Raw genomic sequence first — 11322 nt, 5'->3', positions numbered from 1 at the left:
ATTTCACTGTAAGGTCTACCTGTTGTGTTCGGCGCACGTGACAAATAAACTTTGATTTGATATGTGCTTCACTTTGAACTGTGCTTCACTTTGAACTGGACTGTGTTTATAGCATGAGTGGGCATGATTAGATGCACTTGTTTTGATATCAAATCAAGAGCTGCATGTAGCCAGCCGCCTCTGCACATTTGTTCATATTCTTTGCTGGTTAGTGAGTTATTAGCCCAGTTGTGTCTATTTTCTAGTCAACAATGGGGGAGTGGTTGCTTCCTACAAGAGCACAGAATGTGTACATCTCTAGCCATCTTTGAAAAGGGAGTCATGTAAAGAGCTTATTTATGTCTTAAAGGGGCAGTGTTGTATTTTGAGACGGTCTTAAATAAGCTAAGTTGTCAATAGGCAGAGGGTAGCATCATTTGTCTGTTTTTCTCTAAAATTGGTATTAGAATAATAATACATTTTATTTTGTAAAGTGGTTTCTTGCATCAAACAACACAACATTTTCAGTCACCTCCTTGTCTGAAGGACACATGGACAAACAGGTTAATGTCAAGCCCTGCATATTTTTTACATAAATCTCATGGAATGTAGGCCTACATTGAACACCACACATTTGCTGCTACTGACAGCACAGCTATTTCCATGTGAAAATGTTATGGGATGCATTTTATTCCATTGTTTATGATGGTAAGCCACTCTGGTAGGCCTTCATTATGACCAAAAAGCCACAGTAGCCTACTTGGTCACTGTTAAAACTGTAATTTAAAGTGGGTACAGCCTCAGTGTTCACAGTAAACACACGTCGGAAGTTGCACAGAATTTTCACAATGTTCAAGTTTGCGCTTATCAGATCTGACATTTGCTCAGTGCCGAAAACAATCAGAGGGAACATTGGGTGTGAATACTTTCTGAAGGCACTGTACATAAAGAACCTTGTTAGATCTGAATGATGTGAAATGAAAGTAATACCACTCTAACTTGATACCTATATGATGTGCTGTAGATGTTAGAAACTGTGGTTTATTTCCTACAACAGTTTGATCATGCTTTCAAAAAATTATCTGTACTGTTTTCAAAGATATCATAAAATGTAAAATGGTGTTGCATAAAACAAATAAAAAATTGATAATTTTAGTACAATAACTAACTTGTAGTAATCATATGATAGATTTTCTTTTTGACTTGACATGACTCAGTAGAGTGAAGTGAGTGTTAGCACCAGAAGAAAAAAGCAGCATCTGTTGTTAGAATGTAGGTATTTTCCAGAGAACTGTCCCTCCCCTTAGCCATCCCCTTTCTCTTCCCTTATGTGATGAGTTATGATTTGTGTATAAACTACAGGCACATGTGCAGACTGAGAGGGGTATAAAAACAGCAAACACTCCCACCATCTTAGAACTATACTCAACCTACTGTAGGTGTATGTACTATAGATTGCAGAGCATACGAAGAGCAACCTGTACAAGATGGTGAAGGAGATGGTCAGCAGAAGCCTTGGTAAGGATGGCCTCTTATTGATGAATGATGACAACTGTGTTGTAATTGTTATAGGAGGAAAATGATAACTCTATATGTACATTGTCAAAGTCTCAGACCTACCACTTACAATGGTCTCATGTGAAGTTGATCTTTATATCTACAAATATTAGAGTAGTACAATATATACACTACCGTTCAAAAGTTTGGGGTCACTTAGAAATGTCCATGTTTTGAAAGAAAATTGAATTTTTTGGTCTATTAAAATAACAGCAAATTGATCAGAAATACAGTGTAGACATTGTTAATGTTGTAAATGACTATTGTAGCTGGAAACGGCAGATTTTTTTAATGGAATATCTACATAGGCGTACAGAGTCCCATTATAAGCAACCATGCCCTGTGTTACAATGGCTTGTTGGTTGTGATCAAACGAAACTAACAAAGAATGTATGTCTGAAGTGACTGAGAATGAAACTGCAACTGCTTACCTGAAAGACATAAAGACGCCAAAAAAATGGCCTTCTTTAGACTAGTTGAGCATCTGGAGCATCAGCATTTGCGGGTTCGATGACAGGCTCAAAATAGCCAGAAACAAATAACTTTCTTCTGAAACTAATCATTCTATTCTTGTTCTGAGAAATGAAGGCTATTCCATGCGAGAAATTGCTACGAAACTGAAGATCTCGTACAATGCTGTATACTTCTCCCTTCACTACGGGATGCTGACCTTCTAGGCAGAGTTCCTCTGTCCAATGTCTGTGTTCCTTTGTCCATCTTAATCTTTTATTTTTATTGGCCAGTCTGAGATAAGGCTTTTTCTTTGCAAATCTGCCTAGAAGGCCAGCATCCCAGAGTCGACTCTTCACTGTTGATGGTGAGACTGGTGTTTTGCGCGTACTATTTAATGAAGCTGCCAGTTGAGGACTTGTGAGGCATCTGTTTCTCAAACTAGACACGCTAATGTACTTTTTCTCTTGCTCAGTTGTGCACCAGGGCCTCCAACTCCTCTTTCTATTCTAGTTAGAGCCAGTTTGCGCTGTTCTGTGAAGGGAGAAGTACACAGCGTTGTACGAGATCTTCAGTTTGTTGGCAATTTCACACATGGAATAGCCTTCATTTCTTAGAACAAGAATAGACTGACGAGTTTCAGAAGAAAGTAATTTGTTTCTGGCCGTTTTGAGCCTGTAATCGAACCCACAAATGCTGATGCTCCAGATACTCAACTACTCTAAAGAAGGCCAGTTTTATAGCTTCTTTAAAACACCAGTTTTCAGCTGTGCTAACATGACTGCAAAATGGTTTTCGAATGATCAATTAGCCTTTTAAAATGATCAACTTGGATTAGCTAACACAACGTGCCATTGGAACACAGGAGTGATGGTTGCTGAAAATGGGCCTCTGTACGCCTACCGTATGTAGATTTACCATAAAAAAATCTGCCGTTTCTTGCAACAATAATTATTTACAACATTAACAATGTCTACACTGTATTTCTGATCAATTTGATGTTATTTTAATGGACAAAAAATGAGCTTTTCTTTCAAAAACAAGGACATTTCTAAGTGACCCCAAACTTTTGAACGGTAGTGTATATATAAACTCAGCAAATAAAGAAATGTGCCTTTTTCAGGACCCTGTCCTACAAAGATAATTCGTAAAATTCCAAATAACTTCACAGACCTTCATTGTAAAGGGTTTAAACACTGTTTCCCATGCTTGTTCAATGAACCATAAACAATTAATGAACATGCACCTGTGGAACAGTCGTTAAGACACTAACAGCTTACAGACGGTAGGCAATTAAGGTCACAGTTATGAAAACTTAGGACACTAAAGAGGCCTTTCTACTGACTCTGAAAAACACAAAAAAGAAAGATGCCCAGGGTCCCTGCTCATCTGCGTGAACGTGCCTTAGGCATGCTGCAAGGAGGCATGAGGACTGCAGATGTGGCCAGGGCAATAAATTGCAATGTCCGTACTGTGAGAAGCCTAAGACAGCGCTACAGGGATACAGGACGGACAGCTGATCGTCCTCGCAGTGGCAGACCACGTGTAACAACATCTGCACAGGATCGGTACATCTGAACATCACACCTGCGGGACAGGTACAGGATGGCAACAACAACTGCCAGAGTTACACCAGGAAGGCACAAACCCTCCATCAGTGCTCAGACTGTCCGCAATAGGCTGAGATATTTCCTGCAAGACAGGAATGTCAGTGTTCTGCCAGCGAAGAGCCCGGATCTCAATCCCATTGAGCACGTCTGGGACCTGTTGGATCGGATGGTGAGGGCTAAGCCCATTATCCCCAGAAATGTCCAGGAACTTGCAGGTGCCTTGGTGGAAGAGTGGGGTAACATCTCACAGCAAGAACTGGCAAATCTGGTGCAGTCCATGAGGAGGAGATGCACTGCAGTATTTAATGCAGCTGGTGGCCACACAAGATACCGACTGTTACTTTTCATTTTGACCCCCCCTTTGTTCAGGGACACATTATTCCGTTTCTGTTAGTCACATGTCTGTGGAATTTGTTCAGTTTATGTCTCAGTTGTTGAATCTTGTTATGTTCATACAAATATTTACACGTTAAGTTTGCTGAAAATAAACGCAGTTGACAGTGAGAGGACGTTTCTTTTTTTGCTGAGTTTATTTCTAAGTAAGTAGATCAGAAAAACTTTCTTGTGCATGTCTGAAACCGCTCAAAGATTTTGTATTGTTCCTTCAATTAATCATACACATATTCGTCAAGGGATTCCAGTAGGCACAGATGACAGTACTGCCAGTAATTCACAGCACTGGCATACTGTACATGGCCAGTTACCTATGGCTGTGCAAATCATTAACAGATTTGACTTCCTTTCCGAGAGGACAGTAGAATAAGAGATTGTGTGGCAACCAGTCGATTGGCTAAGTATTTTATTTTATTCCATTTTTAGCATGACTAGCAAGTTAATATACTACTGACAAAAGATCTGCTTTCCAAAGGCTTGTCTGATCTGGGTTGAAAGGAGGGTTAGGTAATTATTAGTGTGATATTCAATCACGACTTATGTTTTGTTGAACAATTACATTGAAACAAGTTTAAGACATATGATGTAATGGGGGCCAAAATCAGATAACTTGGTGAGTGCACTGTAAACAAGTATGTGATGTGAACAAGCCTCTTCCTTAACCAGGTTACTCTCCTGTACTTATTTATCTATGTCTATACCTATAACTGCCTTTCCTGCTGGCAGTGTCAATGCAAAACTCAAAGGATCCACCCTGTACTAGTTAGCTAATAACACTCATCTAATTTTTCATTTTAGAAGTAACATTTAGTATTGATCATTGTTATCATGAGCCACTATACACTTTAGAATGGCACCAGATATCATTAGAGATTTAAAGTTACTGAATGCGAAACAAATTGTTGTCATTCAGATCCCTTGACTAGACTTCTTTATACTGATCTACTTTGTTGGCACAAAAAAAAAGAAATGTCTTTCAGTAAAGCAGTTTCAGTTTCATTCTCAGTCACCTTCAGACATACATTCTTTGTTAGTTTTGTTTGATCACAACCATTTTTTTTATCATGACTGAGGTACTGTAGCATTCCAATGATTAACCGTAGTTGTTCTTTTTTAATCTCCTTTAGAGTCTGAGCCAGAACACATTTGTGGACCCCACTGCCTGGGCCCCTTGACCTTCCATAAGGAGGCGGTGGGGGCCTTGGTGAGCCTGAGCCAGGGGGCCAGGCGGGCAGACAGGACTGGGGTCACCTTCAGACACGGCCTGGTGTTCAGCAGCCGCCCGGTACGGCCCCAGGAGAGGGTGCGTCTGCGAGTGGAGTTGTGCAAGCTGACCTGGCATGGAGCCATGCGTGTGGGCTTCACCAATGTGCTTCCTATTGCCAGAGCCCTGCCCTCCCTGGCCATCCCAGACCTCACAGACCTCCCTGGCCACTGGGCCGCTCCTGTGCCTGAGACTTGCTGCCTGCCAGGCTCAAAGCTGGAGTTCTGGGTCTCCAATGGCGGTACAGTGTATTTCAGGAGTGCCAACAGCCGAAAAAACTGCCGAAAACACAAATTGCTGAAGGGAGTGGACCTCAGCCGTCCCCTGTGGGCCATGATTGACGTGTATGGGCAGACCTGCTCTGTGCTCTTACTGGGTAAGTTCAGAAATCAATGGAACATGTATGAATGAACAGTGCAGTCTGTCCTAATTTGATTTATTGGTTTGAAATAATGTCTATCTGTCAGTGTCAGTGACTAACCACAAATCTGGTTATATCTTGTAGGGTCGGAGAAGAAAGAGTTTTTGGGGAATCAAAAGTCCTGTCCTGCTCCTCAACGGCGTTCCTCCTGTTCTGCTCTTCAGAGACACACCTTGCTCAATATTGACAACCATGTGAATGTGAGACAGATTTGTGATGACAGTCATGACAGCAATCTTCTTCCCCGTCCAGCCACTAAGCAGACATCAGGTAAGCATCACAATGATACAGTAAACTCCTGCTATCTTGTTTTGGATATTTATTTATGAAAAAGGTATAATATCTTGATATTTAATCTAAGGTATTATTTAATTTTTTTAAAAATATATACACTGCTCAAAAAAATAAAGGGAACACTTAAACAACACAATGTAACTCCAAGTCAATCACACTTCTGTGAAATCAAACTGTCCACTTAGGAAGCAACACTGATTGACAATAAATTTCACATGCTGTTGTGCAAATTGAATAGACAACAGGTGGAAATTATCGGCAATTACCAAGACACCCCCAATAAAGGAGTGGTTCTGCAGGTGGGGACCACAGACCACTTCTCAGTTCCTATGCTTCCTGGCTGATGTTTTGGTCACTTTTGAATGCTGGCGGTGCTTTCACTCTAGTGGTAGCATGAGACGGAGTCTACAACCTACACAAGTGGCTCAGGTAGTGCAGCTCATCCAGGATGGCACATCAATGCGAGCTGTGGCAAGAAGGTTTGCTGTGTCTGTCAGCGTAGTGTCCAGAGCATGGAGGCGCTACCAGGAGACAGGCCAGTACAGGAGACGTCAGTATCAGGAGGCCAGTATCAGGAGACGTGGAGGAGGCCGTAGGAGGGCAACAACCCAGCAGCAGGACCGCTACCTCCGCCTTTGTGCAAGGAGGAGCAGGAGAAGCACTGCCAGAGCCCTGCAAAATGACCTCCAGCAGGCCACAAATGTGCATGTGTCTGCTCAAACGGTCAGAAACAGACTCCATGAGGGTGGTATGAGGGCCCGACGTCCACAGGTGGGGGTTGTGCTTACAGCCCAACACCGTGCAGGGCATGGCATTTGCCAGAGAACACCAAGATTGGCAAATTCGCCACTGGCGCCCTGTGCTCTTCACAGATGAAAGCAGGTTCACACTGAGCACGTGACAGACGTGACAGAGTCTGGAGACACCGTGGAGAACGTTCTGCTGCCTGCAACATCCTCCAGCATGACCGGTTTGGCGGTGGGTCAGTCATTTCTTTGGTGGGGTGGCATTTCTTTGGGGGGCCGCACAGCCCTCCATGTGCTCGCCAGAGGTAGCCTGACTGCCATTAGGTACCGAGATGAGATCCTCAGACCCCTTGTGAGACCATATGCTGGTGCGGTTGGCCCTGGGTTCCTCCTAATGCAAGACAATGCTAGACCTCATGTGGCTGGAGTGTGTCAGCAGTTCCTGCAAGAGGAAGGCATTGATGCTATGGACTGGCCCGCCCGTTCCCCAGACCTGAATCCAATTGAGCACATCTGGGACATCATGTCTCGCTCCATCCACCAACGCCACGTTGCACAACAGACTGTCCAGGAGTTGGCGGATGCTTTAGTCCAGGTCTGGGAGGAGATCCCTCAGACCATCCGCCACCTCATCAGGAGCATGCCCAGGCGTTGTAGGGAGGTCATACAGGCACGTGGAGGCCACACACACTACTGAGCCTCATTTTGACTTGTTTTAAGGACATTACATCAAAGTTGGATCAGCCTGTAGTGTGGTTTTCCACTTTCATTTTGAGTGTGACTCCAAATCCAGACCTCCATGGGTTGATAAATTGGATTTCCATTGATTATTTTTGTGTGATTTTGTTGTCAGTACATTCAACTATGTAAAGAAAAAAGTATTTAATAAGATTATTTCTTTCATTCAGATCTAGGATGTTTTGTTTAAGTGTTCCCTTTATTTTTTGAAGCAGTATATGTTTCTATTGTCACATGCTTGGCAAACCTACAATTTCTACAAGTTAACATTTTACACACATACTACTTGTGTAGCTTAACATTTACAGAAACATCTAAGCCACATTTGTTCAAGGACATAGATACAGTATATGTTAGCCTCACGTACTGTCGGACTCAGGGGCGTCTATTGGGTATGGCAGAGTATAGCGGTTGCCATAACTTAGCTCTCAACACCAACAATTTCAATCCCCATTAAAAGACAAATGCAGTTTAGTGGTATCAGTGGGCTGGCTTTAGGATCATGCAGATGGCTCAGAGCAGACCGGCGCGGTAGTAGAGAGCATGTTTTAGGCCCGTGTGGACACCTCGGAGCTGGCTGGTGGACAGCGCGACTTTTCTCTCAAAACAGTGCAGAGATGGAAGGTGGCTGTAGATGACTAGGACACTAGGTAACTGATGTTTGACTTGACATGAAACTAAACTCGTTTTTAATACCCGGTGCTGAGCTATGGTGTAGCAGCTAATTACTGTATGACATGTGTTGAGGTGAATGAAGCTACAGCAGCTAAGGTGATAATGGCTGGAGTCAGTTTAGCTAGTTTTTGCTGTTCCCCAAATAGTATTTTAGAGTTTTGAAATTGTGTAGAAGTGCAGTAAATGAGCTTGAACTATTTTTTTTAAATACCTCCCCCCAGCCCTGTAACTTTGCCATACCCTAGGTTTAGCAGAAATGACACCCGGATCAACCTTATGGACACAACAACACTAGCCACCCTAACTTCAAAGTGAGGCTGCCAAGTCCCACTTGACCTAATAGGTCATGTAACTGAGCGTATCTCATTTGATTGCAGATTGTGAGAGCGTGGAGGACTGTGCAGTGTGTATGAGCCAGAAGGCCTGTATCAGCCTGCAGTGTGGCCACCAGTGCCTGTGTCTCCAGTGTGCCACCAGAGTGATCCAGGAGTTTGGAAACTGTCCTCTGTGTCGCCAGAACATCAAGAGCTAGCCCTGCAAACTAAATGACCCAGTAGGACTGACCCCAATTAGTCGACTGGTCGATTGTTTGGTCATTAGGCTGTTGGTCGACAGAGATTGTTTTAGTCGAGCAGTAACAAATATTTATATATTTGCGGCCATCTCAGTGACTTAATCCATTGAGGAGGCCTAGACTAAAAGCTCCATATGGAGGGTGTGACACAATTGCGGAGCCTCCAGAGGCATGCAGAGGCCAAATCGAGCTCTGTACCGCATTGCCATGCACCTCCCAAAAATGTTTAACAATGTGGAGGGCTCTGTATAATTCAGCATTGACATGATTGGTTGACGGTAGGTGGGGCGGTACATCCTGTATAAACACAAACTCACTTCCTTGACAACAGCTCTGCACTGCTCTGCGAAGGTCAATAAGTATGAATGCCCAGACTTCTAATGAGGCCATTCCTGCCCTGAGGCCGTATCACCAAAAATGCTGCATGGCCAACGCAGACGTCTGATTGACCATGTGCCCAGATGCACAATGGACTTCTCTCTCCTGCCAATTTGTGCCAGTGGCCATTTTAGCATGTAAATCTTGGTGGGGCAAAATCCCCCAAAACATATTGGGATGCATGCCAGCAAAGCCACTACACAACACTAAACAATACATTAATTGCACTACAACGTTGACAAACGGTGCCCACAAACTGATAGGGCCTACATAAAGCTGTCCCAACAGCAGTCCCAACACCTGACCACAACACCACTGGCCATCAGCGGAGCCTTGTCTGGCAGCGAAACACTTCATTCAGACTCATTTACTGCCTTTTAAAAAAACATAGCTGATATGGCTGACTTTCTTAAACAAATGTGGTTTCTACTGACAATTGAGATGTACAAACTATGGTATAAGGGGACGGCGAGCGGATAAGAGGCAATCCATAATTCCGATAAAGACATGAATGAGCGAGCTAGAACAGACGTAGTCAATTTAACTATTTGTTCTGCAATTTCAAAATGTATAGCAACAGAATTGAAAACATGGGCCGTTCTTACAGTATTCTCCCTGTACACCTGTCAGTTGGTGTCATGTTTGTCGTATGATGAAGCTGGAGGCTCTGGACTGGGGGCCGTCTCTGGAGGCTCCGGACTGTGGGCCGTCTCAGGATGTTCCGGACTGTGGGCCGTCTCAGGAGGTTCAGGACTGTGGGCCGTCGCTGGAGGTTCTGGACTGTGGGCCGTCGTTGGAGGTTCCGGACTGTGGGCCGTCGCTGGAGGTTCCGGACTGTGGGCCGTCGCTGGAGGTTCCGGACTGTGGGCCATCTCAGGAGGTTCCGGAACCGTCGCCAATTTTTTTGGGGGGCTGCCTCCCACACTTGCCTCTTGGCTTATACAGCGCCTCATAGTAGCGCCGCTCTGCCTTCGCTGCCTCCAGTTCCTCCTTCGGGCGACGATACTCCCCAGCCTGCCACGAGGGTCCCTTCCCGTCTAAAATCTCCTCCCACGTCCAAGACTCCAAATCCCCTCCCATTGGCTACTAACAGCTTACCACACAACATACCAATCATTATTACTTTCTTAACTACAGTATACAGATCTCCCTGGCATATTACATCATTTATGCAGCAGCATACAAGACATTTTTGGACACCTTGTTGTACTGTGCTCAATTGAACAGGAAGGTGGCACGGTGGTCCATTGTGGGCAAATATTGTCATTCAACTTTTTTAGATATATATTTTAGCTAAACAGGTGGGGCTCAAAACAGCTGGGGCTCTGTGTGAATTGTTTGCTTTTGATTGTTAGTTAGTTTATATCAATTCCCCATTACATATATCACCAGTAGTAAATGTACAGTTAATTCCTATCATTTCGACTCTACAATGTTTGTTACATTGGTTACGGTCATTCATTTTAATGCATTTAATATTATTATTCAGGTCTTCCCGTTATCATTGTCGGAATGGACACATTGTTTGCAGAGTGCACAACGAATGCTACACTTGTGAGAAAAACTTCATTTTTATCCCATTTACAAGTTCTGTCAATTTAGACAGACACTAGGAGATGAGAAGCAAGTACAGGGAGTGAACATTTAATAAACAATGGACATGAAACAGAACACGTACAGCGTCTGGACAGGGGAAACAAAACGACATTAATACTGACACAGGGATGAAACGGAGGAATAGACAGGTATAGGGGAGGCAATCAAAAACGTGAAGGAGTCCAGGTGAGTCCAATGAAGCGCTGATGCGCGTAACGATGGTGACAGGTGTGCGTAATGATGGGCAGCCTGGCGCCCTCGAGCACCAGAGAGGGGGAGCGGGAGCAGGCATGACAACTACAGAGGGTTTTTCTCAAACTTTTTACTTGGGCTTTGCTCGTTCAATTTTTTTAAATCCTGACAAACTCCCTAGTCCCTGCCGGTTACAAGCATACCCATAATATGATGCTGCCAGTGCCACCACAATACTTGAAAATACAGAGGATCAACAACATTGTATTCACTCCACATTACTGGCCTATATGCCAAAGTTAAAAGGAGGAAGCCTGTGTTAAAAAAAATCCACTCCAAATCATTCATTATTTTTGCAACAAGGCCATTAACTAATACCGCAAGACAAATATTCTTACTTTTTGGCCAAAAGGAAAAACTACCGGTTTGGGTCAAGTCTAATACAACACAACACA

General features: G+C 43.6%; 1 protein-coding gene across 1 annotated transcript; it reads left to right on the top strand.

Moving 5' to 3' along the window:
• Nucleotides 1-1344: 1344 nt before the first annotated feature.
• Nucleotides 1345-10678, top strand: LOC106580247 (E3 ubiquitin-protein ligase NEURL3). The gene is made up of 4 exons (XM_014161066.2): nucleotides 1345-1497; nucleotides 5117-5629; nucleotides 5759-5944; nucleotides 8505-10678. The coding sequence occupies exons 1-4, from the start codon at nucleotides 1467-1469 to the stop codon at nucleotides 8657-8659; spliced, it is 885 nt and encodes a 294-aa protein (XP_014016541.2). The 5' UTR covers nucleotides 1345-1466; the 3' UTR covers nucleotides 8660-10678.
• Nucleotides 10679-11322: the final 644 nt, after the last annotated feature.

Source organism: Salmo salar, chromosome ssa20 (assembly GCF_905237065.1).
Source record: "Salmo salar chromosome ssa20, Ssal_v3.1, whole genome shotgun sequence".
Classification (NCBI taxonomy): domain Eukaryota; kingdom Metazoa; phylum Chordata; class Actinopteri; order Salmoniformes; family Salmonidae; genus Salmo; species Salmo salar.
The sequence above is the reverse complement of the archived record's forward strand: the minus strand, read 5'-3'. Positions and strand labels throughout refer to the sequence as shown.

Bases quoted from the DNA above. Each gene is read 5' to 3' on its own strand.
- LOC106580247 (XM_014161066.2), top strand. From the start codon at position 1,467: ATGGTGAAGGAGATGGTCAGCAGAAGCCTTG. The intron at 1,498-5,116 runs GTAAGGATGGCC...AATCTCCTTTAG, and splicing joins GATGGTCAGCAGAAGCCTTG to AGTCTGAGCCAGAACACATT. The intron at 5,945-8,504 runs GTAAGCATCACA...ATTTGATTGCAG, and splicing joins AGCCACTAAGCAGACATCAG to ATTGTGAGAGCGTGGAGGAC.